At 37.8% G+C, this 23,710-nt stretch overlaps 1 protein-coding gene across 1 annotated transcript; it reads right to left on the bottom strand.

Moving 5' to 3' along the window:
* Positions 1-280: 280 nt before the first annotated feature.
* Positions 281-20,149, bottom strand: LOC134546285 (uncharacterized). Its single transcript, XM_063388997.1, has 4 exons — positions 19,928-20,149; positions 13,912-13,999; positions 2,475-2,660; positions 281-606 (listed from the first exon to the last, which is right to left on the bottom strand). Exons 1-4 carry the CDS (start codon positions 20,147-20,149, stop codon positions 425-427), a joined length of 678 nt encoding a protein of 225 aa, XP_063245067.1. The 3' UTR covers positions 281-424.
* Positions 20,150-23,710: the final 3,561 nt, after the last annotated feature.

Genomic DNA, 23,710 nt, shown 5'->3' on the forward strand with positions numbered 1-23,710 from the left:
AAGAATGTATTGCTCACTTAATTTAAAAAAAGCCAGAAGAACTCGTGCTTGAAGATGCTATGTAATTTATTTTAGGAAGAAAAATAAAATTAGCTAAATGAGTAAATATGAGGGAAAAAATGTTTGGAAATAAATAGCAGGATATTGTTTAATTTTTGTAAAAATACTTGTAATAATAAATTCAATTATTTGTAAAGGTTGCTTTTTGATGGAAAAATGAAAATACACAATACTCACAAAGCATTTATTTTGAAAATACAGAGTTTTGTTTGAGAGGTCTACAGTGGCACCCACAACATGCAGTCGTCGAACGAGGACTTCTCCGACACGAGTGCTGGATCACAGGTTCCGGTGCGATGACTCAGCGACACGCGGCGATGCTCGAGGATGCTAGGTAACCAAGTGGTAGCAGAGCGTGGTCGCTTTAGCGCCGGCCCCAGCGCAGCGGCTGGCCATACGGCCTGATGGCACCACGCGTCTCGGCCGACACAAAGTCGGTGTCATAGGGCGCTGGGCTGCGAGGCCGCACGTAGCGGCTCACGAAGGCAGTGAAGGGCCGCCAGCGTGCCAGCATGGACAGTGCACGCTTACTGGGCTCCTCCATGTCTGCAAGCACGGCCATGTCTTTAAAACTGAAGTCTTATCTGCTTCCTTTACCCACTTGCAAGCAGTCAGCGAGGTAACAAATAACTTACATAATAATATATACCCTTAAAAACCATTTTATCATTGGGATCTGAGTTGAGGCGAATTCTGTGTATGTAGGTAGATCAGAGTGGATGGATGCTGCAAATGCTTAAATGTCGGGCATGTCAACATTTCTACAGTTGTGTACTTAAACCCAGAGTAAAATAAGTTTAAGGATTTTTGTCATGCAAGCCTACAATAGTTTACTTTCTTGGTTATAGTAAAGGATTGTAAAATTAAGATGTGGGCAAATTATTTCAAAAATCATTTTGGCAGTACCTACTTAGTTGTAAAACATAATGATAAAATATTTTTTTAAATATATACTTTATTGTTGACAATACAGTTCCAATTCTTTCTGCGTGATTTTCCCGTTAAACCTCACTAAATTGACGAATCCCATTAAAGTATCCTGAATTGCTATCTTATAACTTGTGTTGGATGTCTGCATGTTAATGAAGAAGATTAAAGAGTTTTAATATCTACACATCTCTAACATAGAACAAACAAATGTGCAAAAAAACATAATGATATTTAACACTGACAATAGGTTCTCATAAGTACATAAATCTTCAATCTGTTTCCTTTTATTTTTCTTTATTAAAATGTTTCCTGTATTTCAATATTTTCTTCCTTCTATTTGTATTAGTTAAAATTTTGTTTAAAGTTATAATAATGATAAAGTAGAGGTTTCAAATATGGAGGTTGGCATATGTTAATCATTATTTAGAAACACTTCTTAATGGTAAGTAATTGTGAATTGTAGAGTTAAAAGTTTATGGCATTAACTTGTTTGCAAAGTGACCGCCGTACCTTGGTCCATCTGACTTGTTTATAGCACTTTTACCATGATAATTTTTATTCAACTATTTCATTTAAAATTAAGTATTAGCTAACTAAAACCTAAAGAAAGGAATACCAAAAGATATAAAAGTTAAATTTTATATCACTGAAATAATTCGAGACCTCTCAGCTTATCGTAACCCTTTTTGCACATGTGAGTAGGCCCCCTACATTTATTTCTGCACTCTTACAAATGTATGCACTCTAAATGATGTTAGAAAAATTAATTAGTTTACATATCTGAAATATTTCTCAAGTTCTATTCATAATATGACATAAATAAAAACTTTAATTCCATATGGTAACATCAGCAGACAGAAATAATTAGACTAAGCTTAATTAAATAAGCGCCTGAATTAGGGACACACAGCATCCGAAGACTCTCGGTTGTGAAAGTGTGGGGATGACCTGCACACTGGGTTGTTGGGACCGTCGTCTCATGGCTACTTCAGACCAGTAGCTTTAAGAGTTAACGTTATGATCTGGAATTCTCTAAAACAAAGAAAGAAACCAATCAGAGAGCAACGTAATCAGTTTTCCTGTTACTGCTCGGAAACTGTCGGACTCCTTACCCGAGCTTGCATCACTCACTGTCCAGGAGCTGAATCACCATATGTGTTTACTGAAATACTTTAACCTTTCTTTGAATAACACTCGATGTAATATTTTCGGTTTTCCCTTAAGCTCAAGTATGGAGCGAGGTGGATGTCAAACCTTGGACTTATATTTTGGAGAGCATGGTTTCAAAATGTCGTACATTTTACCCTGATTTAGGTTTACCATGATTTTGAAATCGTTCCATGTAATTACTGTAATACTTCCTTGCTGCGGGCCATTTAGATTATTTGTCAAATATCGGTGATGTAGTTGTTTTCATAATCTCCAGTGACTGCAGCGGCAGACATGACGTAAAAGAGCAGGGGGCAATGAGAGGAGAATCTGACCTGCTTCGGCGGGGTTCTCGTCGAGCCAGCCTGGGGGTGGCAGGTCGGGCGCGCCGTCCCCGCCCCACGCCGCCTCCAGCGAGGTCTGGTAGGAGGGCCGTGACGTCACCAGCACCGCCGCCGCGCACAGCACCAGCACCGGCCACAGCATGTCTCCTCCTGCTGCAAGTGTGTGCCGGGGCGTGTCTCAGTCAACATCACTGACCACATCCACACTGCCAGGAAACCCCAGTCATGTCTGTGTTTATTTTGCCACTTTATGTTTGGAGGGATTCCCGAGGCAGCAACTGTCTCGCCGCCATACGGTGGACACCTACGGGTACTCACGTGCCATTATTTACAAACCACGCGAGTTCAAAATACATGTGGTAACTATAATTGTTTACTTTAAATTCATTACTTTTTACATTATCACTTGCTTATTCATGTTTTTGTTTATGGAATAGTTTACTCGTGTGTTTTTTTTATTAAATCGGGTGATAATACAAAAATTTAGGTATAAAAAGGTTAGTACACAGCATTGTAAAAAAACATATATGTACAAGGTGCTTTCATTTTTAATATTCCTCCTCAGCATGATGGGGTCTCTCTAAGAGGCGCGTTACAGACGCGAAGACTGCTCGCCAGTTCGGCGCTGACACGCAGAGGCTGTGACGCATGTGAAGCGCAAGCCAATGTTGCTCGTAGCATCCCGGTGATTCAAGAGATCGTGCGCCCAGCCAGGTGTCCCCCCTTAACGTCTCTGACTTTCATGAGCGAAGCTTTAACAGATACGGATTGCCTAATAAATGTAAACTAACCAGTGCAAATACAAGTTTATTAAATATATATTTTTAACTAATGTAATGTAATACAAATTCTCAGTGATTATGTAAACCTTTGAATCATCAAGTGGCATGGCCCAGGAATATATTTTCTTAGGAGTTGGCGCACACTCTAGCAGACGAAAACAAGATGGTGACCTCCAGCGGGTGATTTCAAGATGGCGGCCATCACGAAAAGTGCAACGGTGGTTTTAAGGATTTTCTTATTATTTAATTAGGTTGATTAATTTTTTTAATGATTTTTTAATTTTTTCCCGAATCTCTAGCATTAAAATTACGGATTTTCAAGATGGCGGACATGACGTCATGCTCACTGGCGATATATATGCTTTGAAAAAAGTGGTAGGAGCCAGTATGCCAGCAGCCACTGTGAGGGTTGGATCGGTCGCCATTTTTATTTTTTTGCCTTCGCCGGGTTCAAACCGAGGACTCCGAACTCCGTGTCGTAAATGTTTGTTTTTTATAAGAAATTTATTAAAATTTTATTTGAATTTTTTTATAAATTTTAAATTTTTTTTCATTAAAATCGGATAATAAATAAAGATTTTAAAGATGGCGGCCGTAACGGAAATTGCAACGGTGACGTCATAATCCAAGATGGCGGTCATGGTATCCTTATTCCTAGAAAAGGCTTACCGGAGGCTTTAGACATGGATGCTTATGCCGTTTTTAGGAATTTGGGTTCTTTCTGGGGCAAACTGGCTTTTGAGGATTTTCGAAATCCTAATTTTTGGTTTGTGGAATTTTTTGAGATTTTTTGGCGGAATTTTTTTCCTAAGAAATGTAAATTTTGGCGATTTTTGAGGAATTTTGGGCAATTTTTGCCCAATTTTGGCGAATTTTGAGGGTCAAAGGTCAATGTCCTACTTGTCCCGTTACGCTGTGTCCCGTTGCACTCATCCAAGATGGCCGCCGTGACGTCACAATCCAAGATGGCGTCGACAATCTTCAATCCACACCCTGGACCCTGTTTCCGGACCGGCTATCCTACACTACTATTATATATTCCGATTATTGTATGCTAATACCTTAAACCTTATCAGCACGAGAGAATGTACTGAGCACTCACCCTCACAGACCAAATACGAAAGTAATAAAAAAGTATTAAATTTTAACCCTTTGATTTAACTTATCTCTTTACTTTAATTTTACTAAAACGTAATATTATATTTCTAATATTTTCTTTGTATTTTGAATAAATGACGACAACTAGCAAACAGAAGCGGTGTAATTTAAGCATTGCAGTGCTTACGTTTTCTTGATATTTTTACCTTAAATATAAAATAAACAATATAAAGTATATGTTTTTAAAACAGATATAAATTATACTTACGTATAAAGTTATTAATCTTAATAGGATTATAATTTTCGCTACATTTCTCTCAACTATAACCCAACTAAATACGATCCCAAGTCAAAATATTTTGTCTAGCGTGGGTAATTTTCGTTTTTATTACACTTTGATTTTCCTCGGTGATGTTCCCTTCAGCTGACTGTTGGTATTTGTTTTAATGTGGTTGTGGTAATTAGACCAATTTAAGATGCCTAACCTGTCAAAAAACTTTCACCCGTGTCAAAAACCTGAAAAGTTATTCCCTTATTATACAAATACGTACATGGATACATCTCCACCCATAAATGATTTTGGATTTATAGAGATGTAAATATTAACTTTCGCTTATGATTTTTAAAAAGCTTAATATTAAAGTATATGAGTATAATAATATACATCTTTCATTAGGTGCAGAAGCTTATATGGATTTTGTATCGCTACCATTATCGGTATCGGAATTTTACTTGTGTAGTTACTGGTATTTTCCTTGTGAAAAATGCTGTGTGACATTAGAAAGGAATGAGAGTATGCTTACCAATGTGTTTGCAGCCAGGGCCAGAAATAATTTGGTTGAAAATATATCTTTAATAAACATCACAAGACTTGAATATCCAAGTTATCTGAAATAACGATTACCATTTTTCAAATTTAAAGAAATGCAATGCTATGCTAAGAATACTTATTCAGATTACATCAATTAATTTAAATTTATATATAACGAAGGTTTTTAAGAACACAAACGTTTCCATAAAAAATATTAAGTTATAAATATATCACCTACTTCTAGAATGTGAAGGTGTGCAAACGCTTAATAAAAAAAATATAAAATGTGTGTGTGGAGTCCATGCACGCAGAAGTGGAACTTCTTGCTTATTAAGTTTAGATATAGGTATATTTAAAGTATTTATTTATTGAACAAGACAACTTAATTGATAATATTTATGATGCTAGTGTGATTCACATGAAAAAATGCCTTTCTCCGCATCCTGTAGGTACTCTCTTATCCATTCACTGGTACATTTGGCACTTCTATTGGCGGTTAATTCGCACGTTGCCTTTGATAATACCTCTTATCTGCTTCCACATTTGTATTTTTTTCAAGCATGATGTTAAATGAAGACATCTATCAGAATAAAATGAAAGATAAAAAAAGTCTAACTCACATGTACGTAAGTCCTTTTGACATTTCAAATATCAGTGTTTACATACCAAAAATAAATTACACTTATAACCTCTTAAGTCAATACGTCTTATTTTACATTTGACTCACACTATTCACATAAAAGTGAATATAAACATAAAACTTATAAAGTTAATTGCATAAGTAAACAAATCTTTTCACACAAATAAATAAATTGTAAATACTTAAAAAAATCAATATGATAGCGTCAATCGTCAGCCCTTACTGAAACTGAGGAGTAGACAAAGACAAGCAGCGTTACGAGAATTCAGTAGCGTCACTGCGTCATTTCTACCTTTCCCTTGCCGTCTTCCCTTCCGACCGTTACAACTAGCGTATGGCATGTTAAGCTACGTACCTAACCCCTCCCCCCCCCCCCCTTTTGTGTCTTCTTCCCATTCGACCGCTAGAGCAATCTTTGGAGTGGCATCGCCGCTGACGCACTCTCCTCCTCTACCGGTTCCCCCACAACGTACCTAAATATTCCCCTTATGCGATCGAAATTTTCGTAACGCTCGAAAATTTTAGCCTACTCAGCAAAGAAATTCCACTTCAAAATAATTTAAAGTGGACAAACTTTTAGTCTTTTGTGAATCTCTGAGACCAAAATAGATAACTAAAGGTGGAAATGTCTTGATAAAATACAATTAAAAGTCTTTACGTTTATCAATGAATATTATCACTGGGATGATGGCGATGACTGTCTGCGATGTTGGTGATAGATGTGAAGACATATTATTGATAGAAACATATGGTGTTATTAATACTACATACATTTTATGTGCACACACTTCTACACGTGTACATGTGATGGTGTCAATAATAACAATAAAATTTATTTGGGGGCCTAGATTGTATACTATTTTCACAACACATTAATATTGGTATTGATAATCAATTATAACAAAAAGATGTGAATTATATTCTTTAATAGCAGGCAAATTTCTCAAGTTAAAATATCAATTTTAAACATGAAAAATTGTACAGTAAAATAGTCAAACGATTACTGGTAAAGTAAAGAATTTATTTTTAAAACAAACACAGATTAGTATAACTGTACTGGCCTTTCTTTATACTGTTTAGGACGTTTACTGTTTTGGACACAAATTTTCTGGTTTTCAGATTCTACACTTTCACTGATACGAAAAAACTGAAAATCTGATCTATGTACGTGTCCTTAATGGTATCAATATTTAACTCAAACTATTATTTTAAATGACAAGTACATATGTGATATGTACTTTTTATTGTCCGGCCAGTATAGACTCAGGGAGATAGGAGTCTCAGACTCCCTGGCCTTCTGGGGAAGAAAATAAAATTAACTTGAAATTATAGCGCATGAGTAACGTAACGTATTTTCAGTGACTTATAACAACGTGGGTAAGTCAGTGTGAGTCAGTATTTTCTACAGTCAACACGCATACATACGTTAACAGCGTTAGATTTATTCTCTGTTGCACTCGGTGTGTTTAAATAATAAGACTTTATAGTCAACGATGTCATAAAGTTGAAAGAACACTTATGTACTGTGAATCTAAAGATATTTCACACTGCTATTTTATAGCTTCTTATGGAATTTATATAATTGTATGCACTTTCACTGAGTTACAGTGGCTAAAATCCAACAATAAACGTATGAATTGATAACTCTAACTAGATACACACGCTTATTTAAAATGATATATATTTGCCACGTTTGTGGTCAATGGCGTCTAGTCCCAGAAGAATGTTTTATTCCGAACATTATAACATTTCTGATGCACTAAAATCAATGATTTAATTGGCCAGCTATGACCCAAGCCAACAAACACCAAGTTCATTAAACAAAAGTAAATGAATACAAACAAAATATGAATAAACATCCATTTTAAAACAAAATATATAGATTTAATAAAATATTTCAATAAATGTTTATGTTAAAAATAACGAATCTCAATACTGCCTAGAGGGGTATTGTCTATTGTTGTCAAACGGCATCTCTAGCTTTAATACAGCAACATGGTACATAGAGACGCACTGTCTCAAAGCTCGTAACCGACAAGAATAAACTATTGGCAAAAATAAAATTATTAAAATGTAAATAAACTGTTTTAATTGACCACTGACTCAAATAAATATGTAAAGAAAACTGCATCAGCAGAAGAGATCGATCCATGTTTTGATGTTTTGATGGATTGCTTGACTTAATTTAATTTTTGCTATGTGTAGGCAACTATTTGCAGACAAACAAGTAATAATTGAGCAAAGCATACAACATACTTGTATGAACTAGGTATGTGTAAAATAACAATTTTAATATGATTTGTAGCTTTAAAATAAAATGTGTGTTCTTGTAACCACTTAAAATTAAAGGCTGCATGAAACCGTCACTCGTGACTAATAATTTGGAGAGTAATAAAAATCAATTTAATTAAGTTAAAAGTATTGAACTTTTTGTGCGCATGTAACAGTAAATATGAATAATGTTAACGTTAAAAACAAAATGACAAAATCCGTATAGCTGAATTTTTTCATACGTGTAGCCACGAGTGTGGCATCCAGAAGTGATAGATATGGAGTAATTTTTTTAGGCGTGTGTAGCTAAATAATAGAGATATCTGGTTTTGAAAACAAGTATTGTAGCAATTTGAAACCTTCGAACTTATCGGTAGGTATTAACAGGTATATGGAGTCATGTTTAGCTGTGTGTGTGGAGATAACTATAAAAAATGAAATATTTAATGTTATTAACTTTAGGGATTATATAACAGGTCCTCCGGGAACAGGGTGCAGGATGCGGAGCAAGAGCCGACCACCATCTTGGTTTGTGACGTCACGGCAGCCATCTTGGATGGTTGACCTCGACCTTTGACCTTGTATAGACTTTTACCTTGACGTTAGTCCTTCACCTTGACCTTGAGGCGTGCTCCGTTTCGAGACAGTTTTTGGCTTATGTAATTATTTTTGGTGCGATTCTATCTGGTCGCTTACTCTATGCGCTAATGATATAACGGCTTAAATTTAAAATTTATTGTTTCTATAAGTCTGTATTTCATAGTTTTTATTAAGCTTTATTATTTATGTTATTTAGCACAATTACAGTTTACGTGTGTAGAATATGTTAACATTTAAGTATTTGTAAAGCTTAGTTTTTATTTAAAGTTGACGCACGTTCAAGTGAAGCACCACAATTATGTGGTTTAATGGCTGGGGAGACTATCATAACTTCGGTGACCGTTGTGCTACAACTATGGAACTAATGCGACATTTGCGGTGTGTTGTTTCGGCGCATGCGCGAAGAGCCGAGCGGGCTACTGGGTGCCTGGACGCGGACTGCGAGGCCCGAACCTCCCGGCGCCAGCTCAAGTCATCCTGCCAGAGCCACGAACTACCAAGTAGCCGGCGCCAACATTATAACAAAGTATGTCAACTTTTACGAGCTTGACCGCAGGATCCTTTAGTTCGCCACAGACTAGTTACTTAAACGTAACGCCAATTAACTTTTGGTTCAATCAAAAGACAATTCACGGTGAATAATTTTCTTATTACTTATTTGCTCAATTGATCGTAGAGAACAAACTAATTTAACTTATTCGTATTTTAAGGCAGAACCCCTGCTAACTGCTGGCGAGACGAACTTTCGTTTACATAATCTGTTACGTCTCGTGTGAATTTTTACATGCTTTATATTAGCTTCACCTGTATGTTTGTCTGTCCGTCTGTATCTCTGTCTGTCCGTCTGTAACTCTTTCGACTAAGAGTGAGTGACTCATGACTGTAGAATGTCCCACCCATTTCATTACGTTCGTTAGCCGAGCGGTCTAAGGCGCGCGACTTCTGTGACGTCAGCTTTCGGATTCAGCGATCGTGGGTTCTACTCCCGGCCACGCCGAAAAAAAAATGTTTTTTTTTCCCCGGTAAATTCTAATATTATATCCATACATCTAACTGCAAATGATTCGTAGAGACTTTACCATTTCTTTGTGACGTTGCAACTCCAAATAGTTATCTCAGATGGTAATAGGTAGTGTCGGTAACTCATTTCCCTATGATAATTATACATAAATATAGTTTAAAAAACTAAAAAAACATGCTTTTAAAGAATATCAAACTAAAAAGTTAAAAATAAATATAGTTTAAAAAACTAAAAAACATGCTTTTAAAGAATATCAAACTAAAAAGTTAAAAATAAATATAGTTTAAAAAACTAAAGAAACATGCTTTTAAAGATTATCAAACTAAAAAGTAAAAAATAATTTTAAAATTAAATTTATGACAATAGTATATAAGCAATACTAGTATAAATGAGAAAAAAGCATGGGGCGCTTAATATTCAAAAAATATGGCACAAAGCGCCTCAAGCTTTTTTCTCATTTATACTAGTATTGCTTATATACTATTGTCATAAATTTAATTTTAAAATTATTTTTTACTTTTTAGTTTGATAATCTTTAAAAGCATGTTTCTTTAGTTTTTTAAACTATATTTATTAACAAGTATACTCGTGTAAGGTAAGCGTGCCTCTTCTTTGCCTGCGCGGCAGCTCTCAGCTCGCATTTGACAGCAGTTAAGGCATTGCTTGAGTAACTGAGACTTGGCTGACACACTGAGCTGTGAATGTGATCTTGCGGTGTGTAACGTCAAAAAGTCACCGTTAAAACTTACAGCAATCATTACTCAGATTTATATTGTTTTCCGAGACGAGTGCACTGCGCTCGAATAGTTTAACTTTTGAACTGTTTTTTTTTTTTTTTTTTTTTTTTCGCGAAGGACTTGCGGAAATTTCACTCCTGCACATGACGGGCATTTACTGAAGTTTCATAAAGTGCGAGGGACTTTTGACGTTTTCTGCCAGTGCCGAGAAAATCGCCGTCAGATGATAGAAGGCCTGGTCATTATTTATAACGCTGCACTTGCTCCGCAATGCTCAACTTTAGTTATTTTACGACGAGTTAGCAAGGCACAATTATCATTTCATTAAGACTATATGGTACTCCGCACAGCCTAAACAAAGAGAAAATTTTTTACAGACTCTAAACATTTAGTTTAGTTTGAGCCGATCCAGGAACCCCATGATCTAACTACTAACACGAGTTAAAGAATTATGGAGAGAACATTGCTAAATGTTATAATCATCAAACAGGATCAGCGTTATGATGGATTACAATTGTGCGTTTGCCCCATACATAATGAAATTAAAAAATTCTTGAACCTTACAAGTTAAATTCCTCTAGTTCTGGGCAAAAAGAATAAGTTATAACCTATTTAAAAAACCTTAACTAAGGACAACTCTGCAAAAATTGTTATTCTTTGTACAAACCGATAATTTATATTTTATGTTACATATATCTTAAAAAGTTTTTTTGAAGTTATACTTCTAATGCGACTTCCAACAAGGTTGCGTTAAACGTTTAACGGTACCATGTAGGGGGTATGAAAGCACTGTCTGTTTGTACGCGATATTCTACAAAACTACTGTTACCTAGTCGTTGGAAATTAGAATGGCAACAAGAGCTTAAGGAAACACAGAGCAATGTATAACACATATTTAGTACGGCATGTACAGAGATTTATTCACACATTATACAAACACATATAATCCTCATACATTAATATAAATTTTCTTATTATGTTGGCTGTTACACATTACTGCTACAATTCATGTTCCAGCGATTACCAACAAAACACCTGAAATAAATTTATACAAAATTACGTACCATTCACTACTTTTTAAACATTTTCTCATAACCACACGAATTATTCCTCAATAAATAATTCTAACTGGACCCATTTCTTTTAGTTATAATTACAAATTCTTTTTAATACAAAATACTTAAACCTTCACTTACAGATCAAAATTAGACATTGTATTAACAGTACCAGAGACTTAGGAACGAGATATTTCTAACACAATTTAAATTTCAACACTTCTCCCCAAATAAAATTGGCTAAAATCTTCAGTGTCGTTTAAGTGATAGCGGCGAGTGTTTTTTTTATTTCCGTTGATCCTTGACCTGATCACCCCAGTCGGACCGGAAACACCGACGGAGCGAATTTCTTTATTCTACCTCTGCCGCCGTGCTGATTCCCTGATACTTGCACATTTTCGCCGGCTCTTAATTCACACTATTTGGTAATAAAACGAACACTATACTAGTGCAGAGAATTGGAGACAAATCACCTAACATGCTGTTGCTTGAAATTATTTTAAAACAGTTTTTCATTAAAAATTTACCTCCTCGTTTATGTTCATAGGTAGTCTTAAACGCCACGACTGATAGTCCCGCTAATGCCACTGCACTATGCCCTTAACGTTTTAATCAAGTAGTAGCACCATTTATTTTCACCGTATTAATAGAACGAGAAAATATATATTTTTTTTGTTTTAAAGTATTGCTGAGCAGAACTCTGTTATGCTCTTAGTCGCAAACCACTTCATGACCCTCGGCGTAATTTTCTATGTTCCCCTTGGTCATTTTACTGCAAAGTCCGACACATACTTTTTACTTCCAAAGTCCCGTGCCAACTTGCAAATTGTTACTGGGCTACCACTGAATTATTACCAAGTCCGTAACTGACTTGTATATTTTGCGGCCTCTCTTACCGCCTTTTTCGGGATCCGTGCGCAGCTTGAAGACCTCAGCGGGCAGCCTTTCGGCGTCGATGATCGAAGGTGCGGGTCGTGGTCACCGCATTATTCACGCAGCCGATTGAGAGAAGACTCTGTGGAACTCGTGCTAGCAGCCTGCTTATATACTCGCTGCGCTCCATACTAAAACAGCGAGGAATATTCTGGACATCCTGAATCGGAAACGCGGCTCGGAAACTTCCGACCACGTCCACGTGCTCCGATCAAAGGCGATTCGGCACGAGTGGACCCGAGGACCTGCTATCCAACGCGCATCAATTGAAATTCGCGCGCCGAGTCCGTGCAGTGTATGGCGGGTGGTATCCCACTAGCCCGCAGGGGCGAGTTTCCTCGTTACGCAGTACCAACCTGCGTAACACTACTATACGAATTTTAATGGGGTTTTCTAGTTAACTTGAGCGTAGCAGAGAAAGAAATATAAGCTTTATTTCATCAAAATTGGCTCAAGGAAAGAAAAATCTTAATTTTATGACATACAATATACTCATTAGAAGAAGCCATTAATTTTTGCTATTGTAAGGAACTAAGTAGAGAGTAAGAAAAAAATGAAGATCCTGACAGTTTGTAGTGTTGCCATATTTGTTTCAATTTTCAATACCCTTTTTGTATATTACAATTTAAATTGCAGAAAAAAATCATGTTTCATACACATAAATAGTGAGTGTGTGTCATTTCTCTATGTCCACGAGGTCTCGCCGCGTCAATTTTCTCCTTGGGGTGAACCCGTCCGTTTGATTAAATAAACAGCTTTTATCGTTGAATGATTTCATGATTTATTTCATGAAAATCTGCTCTCATAAACAAATTAGTTTTATCGACGTTCTATAGGTGTCTCTCTCTCTCTCTCTCTCTCTCTCCCTCTCTCTGAAAATCAATCTATGAATCGTTACAAATTTATTTCCTTCATTTTTTTAGTTTGATTTGATACAATATGATTTCACTAAAAATCAATTTCTACCCCTTCCTATTTTCATTTCCACATTACGAAGTTTCACTTCTTCCGCGCGGAGGGACTCCACGCACTATTTTGCATGCAATTAAAAATTATTTTTTAATGATGCCAAAGAAGTATAACTTCTCACGCGCGTACCTAAGTATGTACACGCACCCATTTTTTTTTATATCAATGGTTGAGCTGAAAGATATTACCAATGGTGCCGTAATCGCGAATGTAATTTCGTTTAAAACACTATGTTATTGACTTAGTGGTTTTTATTTTTATCCAAAAAATAACCATAATAGAAGGCAATATTATAAGTATAAAGTGTTATTTAAAAAAAACGTCAAATGGCGGAATGTTGATAAGAATTTGCAATACTTAATTGTTTTGAAATTGTGTTTTTGTATTATAATAAGGTAGGAGGGAAGTAATTTGTCCCTTATAGGAATTTATGATACACGAAACATGGAAGAACCAGGGGCATCTTAATGACTGTAGCCACATTAAACGAGGTGCGTTGGAGAGCGCCTACATCTCTCTGATATCCGGGACGAGGTGGAGTTCCCGCGGGACGTCGATGCAGGCGAGCCTATCCCGGGGCTGAAGGGCTCGCGGTAATCCTAATGGAGCACCGCGCAGTGAATGCGCGCCGCTCCTGCACAGGGAGGAGTGCAGGGCGGCGTGAATGTGTGGTTCCGGACTGCTCTGCTGCTCGGGTCCTTCTCAGGGTCGCGGGTTCGATCACATATCGGCACTGTCGCCTCAAGCCTGTGAGTTTAGCCCTGGGTTGTTAAACATTTCAAACCAATATATCCTGCTCCTTGGACCGGTGGTTCTTGTTTCATCTCCAGCGGATCCGTACCGGATGTTCGTAAGCTGGTGGTAAAGCTGTCGCAAAGAAAAAAAAATGTTATGTAACAGTGACCGTTTTTTTAATTGACAGCGTAACCTTTTTTAATGTGTACTAATTGGCTTATTAGAGACAACTACATTTTCTGATACAATTAAATATTTTATCGAGGCTAGAAAATGACTTTTCTGCCACCACAAAGAATTGAGGGGGTCTAACCTGACAAAAACATTTTGTGGAAGTCACAAAAATGTGACAGTGTGAATCACTCGCGTCCTACCCGGTGATGCGAGCTCACTTCAGGATCGGGTTGTTGCGAATGGGGACGTGGTTTATGTCGCCGTGTGCCGGCGCGTATCTCGCAGGGATCCATCTTATTCCGTCTCAAATGAAGTAGATGTCGCAAAACAGTACACCCTGATTTAGTCAGGTTCAGTATTTTGATTTAGAACTTCACCGGAATTGTGTGGAGAGTAATAAAACTGTATATTTCTGGAAAAGTTGTAGTATAAGCAATAATAAAATCAATGTTTCCAATTGCTATGAGTCCTGCATGGCCGCCATCTTGCATTGTACGGAATGCCTTACGTTAAAACAATTTTCATCAGTAAATAAATAAAATATAAATGTAATTTTGGCAGGTAAATCTACATTTTCAGGGCTAAGGCATGTGTGGCGAATAGTGGTACATGTTAATTCGATCTGAAACTTTATCCTTCACTCCATACCATTTACACATAATGCACTGTGACAAGCCAAAAGCACAGCATACCCAGAGAACGGAACCCTTTGTCACAAGCAACAATATATCAATTTCTTACCAACTATCACAATAATTTGGATAGGGTGTTGCTGCTGCTGTGTCCAGATTGAAGCAAGGGAAATATTCCAGTAATATTCCCGGGTGGGCAGAATACAACTCACTGTTGTCCGAAAGCAAGCGATTTATACACATTGGCGCCTTACCACTGCTACTAAAGCTTGGTCAACTCTTCTGACTGTGAGCAAGTGAAATCAGTAATCTGACTGTTTGTGAAGATCAACATGGCTCTGTATGAGGATGAGGTTCATCTGCTAGATGCCAGATCTGATCTGAAACCCACAGTTTTCCCATGACTGGGAGAGCTACATGCTGTAATGGCTGCCCAACGCGCTCTTGGTACTTCTGTAGACAACTCAGGTATTAATGTTGCATGGATTAGAAGCTCATTTGTATGGGTTTGCAACAACAAGGTATGTAATGCACCCATTACAAGCGCTCTCTTTGTGCCCACACTTGTAAATATTTTGCTCTGTATGAAATGTTTTCGGATGTGTTCTTCGTTGCTAATGCACATCTGAAACAGGGATTGAAACTGCTTGTTCTGAGCGGAATAAGCACACGAAAACAACTTAATCAGCATTAGTTGTGTAGTGTTCACAGTTTTTGTAATCCATAATTGTTTTTTTTTGTGTTCAAACTCAGCAAGCAGTATAACAGGATTATACAGAACTGGCAATATAGCAAAATAAAAATTCCCTTTCGTCACACCCACTTAGGAAGTTTTTGAAGTACTTATTTATTCTGGAATTTTTTTCCAACTTCTAAAAAATTCGGGAACATTTTAAGAACTTAGTGCCTACTAAGGTATTTATGTTTGTTTTGTCATTCAACCTCTGTTTATTCAACCCCTAGCGGTCATGCTAGGTCTTAAAAAATATATTTCAGAAAAAAGTGGTAAATAATAATTACTTTTTTTTTCAATAAATTAGAACGAATTTGACAGTGTACATGGTACGGATTTTTATTATGAATTTTTTTACATTCACCGTAGATTTTTTCAACGCCCTTCAAAAATGTCTCATTTTATTAAAAATTGTTTCAGCCAAAGTTTTAGATAAAAATTATAAGATTTACAAATAAATTACTGATTCTATTGTGTCCTTACTAAGGGAGTTATGAATTTGTTTTGTCTTCCAACCCTTGTTTTTTCCACCCCTTGCAGTAATTGATGGTCGTATAAAAAATTGTTTCAGACAATAGTTTTAGATAATATTTATACAGTTTACAAACAATTTGAACGTATTTAATAGTGTGCATATTAAGTGAGTTTTTATTTTTTCTGTTCTTCAACACCTATAATTTTTAAGACAAAAGTTTTAGATTATAAGTGATGGTTTCACAATAAAATAAAATGGATTTAATAGTTAACATGGTACGGAATTGATGATTTTTTCAATTCTATCACTGTTTTTTTGAATCCCGTTTCTGCAATGGTTCGTTTTATCAAAAATTGTTTTTGACAAATGTTTTAGATAAAATTATGATTTACAAACACTTTGATCGATTTTGATGGTGTACCTACGAACAGAGTATGATTTATTTTGTTCTCCAATTCTTGTTTATTCCACCCTTGCAGTTATGATTGGTCGTATCAAAAAGGTTTTTAGCCAAAGATTTTTGGTATTTCTCTGTTGCGGTGGCTTGTCCACACACACAATGGAAGGCTATGAGCGCTGAAGTTAACGGAATGTTTACCCCTATTGTGCACGACATCCGCCTTACAGCAAGGCGCCTAACCTCCCGGCGAGTTTCCACAAGAGCAGCTCGAAGCACGAGGGGTGAGGGACATCACATGACAGGTCAGCTGACCCACCTCCCCGCCGCCTTCCCCGCCAGGAGAGGGAGTAGAAGCTAACTCGACTACTCAGGAAGGTAATGAAGGTTCAAATAGGCCTGTCCTGGCCACAGAGTCTTCGGGGGGAGTCGGGGAAGCTCTCACCCGCCGGACATCGATACCTGCCGCCACACTGCCAGATCTCTACCAACAGCGTCACTATGCCCGACTGCGCGTCGATTTGGACTTCGCCTGAAACTCTGGTGAGCTGGACTCTAACTTGTTAGCGGTCAGTTTGGACTAAATGCAATCGCAGCCAGGGAGCTCAATGGACTTAGCTCCACGAAGAAGGTATCAGGTATCGGTCAACATACTCGCCAGTGCATCTCGTGGAGCGAGTTGCTACTCGCTGGGCGAGTCTTCAGTGGAACTGGACCCTTTAGGCGTGGGCAAATATCGCCTGAGGATGGGAAACGCTTGCCGACGACTGTCACATATTTTACTCGTCGTGCGAGTAAGCAAGTTAGCGAGTTCAAGAATAGACCGAACAACGAGGGCTTATGTCACACTAATGATAAGAGGGCATTGTGTTTGGAGGCTGAGCAGAAAGTGACAGGGAGGGCAGATCTGAACTGGACTTAGACAAATTATCACAGCAGCGACATAGACCTGAAGTGAGACGGACTGTGCGACCCCGACCTGCGGTGTCGCCTATGCAGTGTCTTGTGTAGACCCTCTGCTAATACAAGTGTAAAAGTGTGACAGGTCGCCTCTCCCTGTGAGCTGACGAGTACGACTGGGTTGCGACCCTTCATTTCTGAGTTGCGCAAGTCTCCTGTGGGACTTTGTGTTACTGTCAGTGGTCGCCGTCGAAGACGTGTGGATCGCCGATTGCGAGTGGTGCGTGACACGGCAGGCGACAACGAGACAACTTGCCACAGCAACAACATGGAGTCGACATCCAGGCAGCGGATTTGTATTACCTCAACACACGAGGAGTCTTTTATTACACTAGAGTACACTTGCAAACATAAAAGGGAAACAACGATTGTCTTGGAATAATTCGGTGCGCTCATAGGACTTACAGAATGGAGGTTTTAATGATAGTATTTTATAGGTTTATTAGTTGTGACATTAATCAGTAAAAAATTATTTCGTGTTTTATTTCTTAGGAAATATACATGAATTGTAGAGTTATGTAAATATGGGAAGATTAATTAATGATGAGTTTTGGTTGCTGTATCAATTTGAAGTTAAACTAAAGTGACATTTTCTATTCTGTCTGCAGCCTAGTTCTTTGTTTGCAGTATATTTGAAGTGTAATAATAATTTTTGATAATCTGCATTAATTCAAATTTTCTGGGATGTCCTTTGTGATTAATTTTGGGTGAACTAGTAATCTGAATATTTCTCTGTTCATAGTTTTCGTTGCGGTTTACTCGCTGTGTATATTGCAAGAATAATATGAGAGTCTCAAAAATGCATGAGCGCATGTTTAGTTGAATTTGCATAAAGATTAACAACAAATTTACCATTGCTCACACAGCAGTGTTTAGTCTAACTGTCTAGCCTTTATCAGCAAACACTTCCATTACAACTCCTACGAGTTAAAATACGTTCAAATGGATGTGGTATCCACCATATTATGGGAGTTAGAACGATTTTTCTGTTTTTCAAAAATTCTTCCCCATTTCTACTTTTTTGGTGGGATACTGCCCATAAACGACCTCGACCGAGATTTTCAATGTTTATATTTTATGTAACAGTTTGGAAGTGATTTGTGAAAAATTACGGTAGTTATCGTTTCCACAAAACGTGTTTGTATATAATTATATATGTTATGAACGCGAGATACCAGACCAAGGTGCCAGGTTCGGAGCTGGAGACTCTGCACAGCCACTGGCGCCGTGTCACGTATGGTCCGCTGACGTAAGGCATGCCACGCGTGCCTGGTCGGATTACAAGGGTCGTCGCTACCCCTCACCCCTCCGCTCCTTAAGCGTCATCCTGCCTCGGTGCTGTTATCTGTCGCTGAGCGACCTTGGGAATCCCGTGGGCCGCCACGCGGAGTAGCGACAATGAACGCCGCTCTTCTGGACTGTTCGGACGTTAGTTCGGCCCGGGATGACGCTCGTCGGTTCGAGAAGGGCACCACAGACTACTTAAGCAGCGACACCGGCAGATTTTGGTGACAGAGTTCCGCGAGGAGTGCCGCTTGAGTGCCGAGTCCCGCGACGAATACCGCGACAGTTCCGGAGTTCCGAGAGTTCCGAGCGAAGGGAAGTGCTACATCGGCGAAGAGGGTGAGAGAGACAACCATCCCCCCCCCCCTTGAGAGTGTCGCGACGCGGAGTTCGACTGGATCGTGAAAGTGCGGCGACTGAGTGGCGCGAGACTGTGTGTGTGGACAGGTGCGTGGAAAGGGGCGAACCACTGTTGAGCCTAGCTCCAGTGAGGAGTGTAAACTGCGGAACTTGACAGACTTGAATGACTTGAGGGTTAACATTTTTAAGTGCAAGTGATTTAAAATCGGACTTTTTTTTAAGTATCTACAATTACTTATTATTAATCTAAATATTAGTAATCAATAAAACTGTAAGAAAACTTATTCGGGCTATCCTTTAAGGAGCCAGTTCTCTCCACAACATAATTCACAACAATATATATGTAATGTTTTGAGTTGACAATGGTTTTGGATTCTATGGCCCATGAAACGAATATATATATATATATAAAAATTTTCCGGAAGTCGCACCATGGTAACCACTTCAATAGGTAGTATTTCTTATAAATCTACCTAAAATAACACTTTTGTACAGTAGTTTTGTTAAACACATATACAAAACTAATTTAAACAATCTCGCGAAAAGCAACATTAAAATGAAATTATTTAATTAATTTCTTAACAAAAATATTAGGCCTGCAAATACGAACAAAAGAAGGCAAAAATTGAAAGAAGTTCCTCCATATTTCTGGCAAGTGACACAATGTAGCTTACTCGCTGACATGTAGTTCACGGATAACAAAGTGCACTATAGATATTAAACTATGAACACTACCGCAAATCAGCCACATTTGACTGTAAAATTGTTGAAAAGTACTCGGCACAGATGCATCAACACATCGGTGTTGACAGTCTGGTATCTAGAGTGGTATATTGGCTGCTGGAAGCTCAGGTGCCGTATTGCAGTCGTGTGCACAGGTGTGGCAAGGCGCGGCTCGATGGTGCGCACCAGAGACACGGCTCCATTTCCCGCGCTGCTTCCGGCGCGAGCCCGCACTTCCGCCGGCACTGCCTCGGGGCGTCCCCGCTGCTCGCTCATAGCGCTCATAGCGCTCATAGCGCTCATAGCGCCTCAGTTACCGCACGGACATGCACAGTGACGCGCGCACGAACTTTACGTGTGTATGAATCATGATCAAAGCACATTAGGCTTAATGTTCCATACGTTTATCCTTTCATAAATACATCATTAATAATCCTCGTTGTTTAAATTATAGAAACAATTGTACATTTATAAGCTATCTACACACGTATACAATTATTAAGGCTCAGGACACTGCAAATTTTGTTTATATTAGAGAAAGCACTGCCAAAACCACTTAAAATATAAATAAGCATATCTCTTTAACATCATTTATAATTAATTTATGTTTTTATTTAACCTTAATGATACTTTTTTCAGGCTATGATGTATGCACCTTATTAGGAATACATTTTGCGAAGTAAATGTGCATAACTACTGTAGTTGTGGATGCTAAATGTAGAAAGATATAAAATGGGCAAATATTTAGAAGTGTGCTACAAAGTTAAGCGTTATTACAACGGAAGAGAAGGAGTGCGTGGCTAAGTAGGCAACACGTCTCGCTCCACCGAGTGGAGCTGCCACTGTTTACGCGGGAGCCTTCCACACGGGCGAAGGTGGCGCGCGACTGTGACGGGTTGACGCGGGTCCCCGCGGCTCGGTGGCGCCACAGAGCGGCGCGGAGCTGTATATACGAGCCACTGGGTGGACGTGGCCATCGACGACTGGCAACACACCATATGTTATTTTGTCAAACATCACTTAGCCCATCTTCCATGAGGATGAGCACGCATGTGTCGAAGAGGTAACGAGTCACGGACGTGTGCAGTCGTACCAGCTGAGTATATAAGGGACCTGTGCAGTGCGAGTAGACTTTGGGAACTTGTTTTCAAAGAATACTTCTATACAGCGACGAAAAGTGTAAGCAGATTTTCAAATGTGAAAATTTTAAGGCTGTCGTGTTCGGCGGGCGTAAAATGCAGAAGGCTATATTTAAGTATACTCTTGACAACCAGACTGACATAGCATGAGTCACGAACAAACCGAGGTGCAAGCTGTAAAGAAGTGTTCACTGCTGTACAGGACACTAATTTACATGACCACCACGAGTCTGTACAGCTGCGTGGACTACTCGTCGTCGCCGAGTTCGTCGGTCGAGTAGACACCCGAGGCGCAGCTCAGGAGACTGGAGGCAGGCGTCCGGGCGATGAGAGCGAGCACAGCAGCGGGGACTCGTCGAGCGAGTGCGTGAAGACGAGTGTCCACTCGCTAGCAGACCTGTCTGCGCACCCGCGCGAGCGTGGCACCGGAACTGAAGGCGAGTGACAGCTTATTTAAACGCTTTATTGCGAGCGAGTTTCAACTAGCAAAAGACACATATAAACTATTGAAAGTTTTCACAGAGTATAAGTTATATTTTTGTGAAATCCGAATGGTAAAAGACCTTTTAATTTTATCAAGCTGCTCAAAGGTAATTGATAAATTTGTAAGCTGTTGAAAGGAACTTTTGTAAGAGTTTTTAATTATTAATTGCGCTGTCATTAACTTGTTATGTGTAAATATTTACGACAGTTGATACAGTAAAATAAAATTTAATCATCATTAAAGTTCAGATGAAATGAAAAGTAATATTGGACGGCTTTCTTTAATTTTGCAGAAAAAATTGACAAATAATAATTAAAAACAAGGCCTTTTTATAATTTATGTTATCTTTTGATACCAGTTGTGTAATCACGTGTTGTTTGTGTTCGCAGAAACTTTATCATATCAGTAGGACTGTATTAAAATAACCAGTGTACGAACCACAAAACATTGTCTATGTTTATGTTAGTTACAAATTTAATTTGAAATTAAAATTATATGTACGCAAAGAAGTTCTCTCATTCATTAAAAATTACCGTCTAGTGTTGTGCCTCATGAGGTACAGCACTGGGCAACAATCACACTAGTCCGAAGCCTGTCTTCCTTGCACCCTGTTATCAGCGGAAATGCTCCTTTATCATGTCTTCACACAGCATCCCTATAGACCTTCCACCAGCCAATCAGCGTTCGACTGTTCTCGGAGGCTCTTAATACTCACGAACTTGGCCAAAATCTCCCAGAAATGGCCTTCTCTGTAGTAATTTTTATCAATGTTACAGCCCCTCAGTTAAAATGTTATCCAAACATCAACATTAATCCTTTGAATAATTTTTTATTGCTCTTAAGCATTTTAGGAGGCCTTATAAAATAGTTTGATGAACGTTTTCGCTCAGTGAGTCAGACGTCTCCTTCCTTGCGTCCCGTTACAAAGAGGTGGCTTCTCATCAAACTGAATAGGGAACAATACTCTTTATCTTCAGAGTTTCTGCTTCCAAACACTTTACTAAAGATAGATTTACGTACGATCGAAAATTAAGAATATGTCGTGTGCTTAATATACGATTTTATGTCTACAAATGTTGTGGTTTACGTTTGTCGTGTAGAGATTGTGACGGGTTATGTGCAAATAAGCGGTTGACTTAAGAATTAACACAAATGGTTATATTTGATAATTTTTTGAAATATTTATGGGAAGCACCAATCAGAGCAAAGCATAATGTGTTGATGGCGTGACATAATGTTTCCATGGGGAATGCAGGTTATGATTTAGACGAGACAAGTAGGAAATATGGAATTATTAGCATCATGTAAAGAAACGATAAGATACTTAGAAGAAAAGTTCACGATATATTCAATTGTTATCGAAATCATTATTTTGTTTTAATATATCGTGAATTAATTATTATGATGTGTTTCTATTATGATATTGTTATTATAGAAGTTTGTTAAATTTCATTCAAAATTCATGATTGTATAATTTTTTGATATAGGCCTACACAGCCATTTTTGCTGGCTCGGGAGAGATGATATTTGTATTATATGCTATGTTATTTATGCATCAATTTTTAATTGTTGTGATTCTGATTTTGTGTACGAAACCTGGGTTTATGAGCTGAAATGTAACCATTTTTAGGTCCAATCGTAGCCACATGTGTTTTATTACATGTACTACAGTGTTGCCATGGATAAAAATGCTAAAATGAAGGAAAAAAATCCTTTTTGTCACAGCCATCAGGCGTAGGTAGATTTCGAAGTACATAATTATTCTGGAAATATTCTAGACACTTCTTTAAGATTCGAGATCATTTTAAAAACTTAATGTACATAATATATTTATGTTCTCCAATATTACAAAATGATCGATTAAACTTTCTCTCATTTTCTATGCAGCGAAAATATTATGAATGTTTTTAACTAAATGCATTGAATAGTTTAGAACGAAATACATATTATGCCAACTAATGTAATTATTAAATTTTTTGATCTCCGAAAAGTATTTTTTATCCCTTGCACTAATAACGTGGTGGTATAAAAATTTGCTTTACACCAAGTTTTAAAATAATAATAATATGTTATGAAAAACAAATCGAACAAATTTGATTCAAGTTAAAATTTTTTAAAATTTCAACCTCGGTTTTTACGGTAATAATCCGTTTCATCAATAATTGTTTCAACCAAAGTTTTTGATAAAGTTTAGGATTCATACAATAAATTATA

This window comes from Bacillus rossius, chromosome 1, assembly GCF_032445375.1.
Source record: "Bacillus rossius redtenbacheri isolate Brsri chromosome 1, Brsri_v3, whole genome shotgun sequence".
NCBI classification, from domain to species: Eukaryota; Metazoa; Arthropoda; class Insecta; order Phasmatodea; family Bacillidae; genus Bacillus; species Bacillus rossius.

What these genes read in the sequence shown, in the direction of transcription:
- LOC134546285 (XM_063388997.1), bottom strand. Translation starts at nt 20,149, where the DNA reads ATGAGCGAGCAGCGGGGACGCCCCGAGGCAGTGCCGGCGGAAGTGCGG. An exon ending in TGTTGATGCATCTGTGCCGA is followed by an intron (nt 14,000 to 19,927) that starts GTACTTTTCAAC and finishes GTGCTCCATTAG; the next exon opens with GATTACCGCGAGCCCTTCAG. An exon ending in GTCCCGGATATCAGAGAGAT is followed by an intron (nt 2,661 to 13,911) that starts GTAGGCGCTCTC and finishes ATGTTGACTGAG; the next exon opens with ACACGCCCCGGCACACACTT.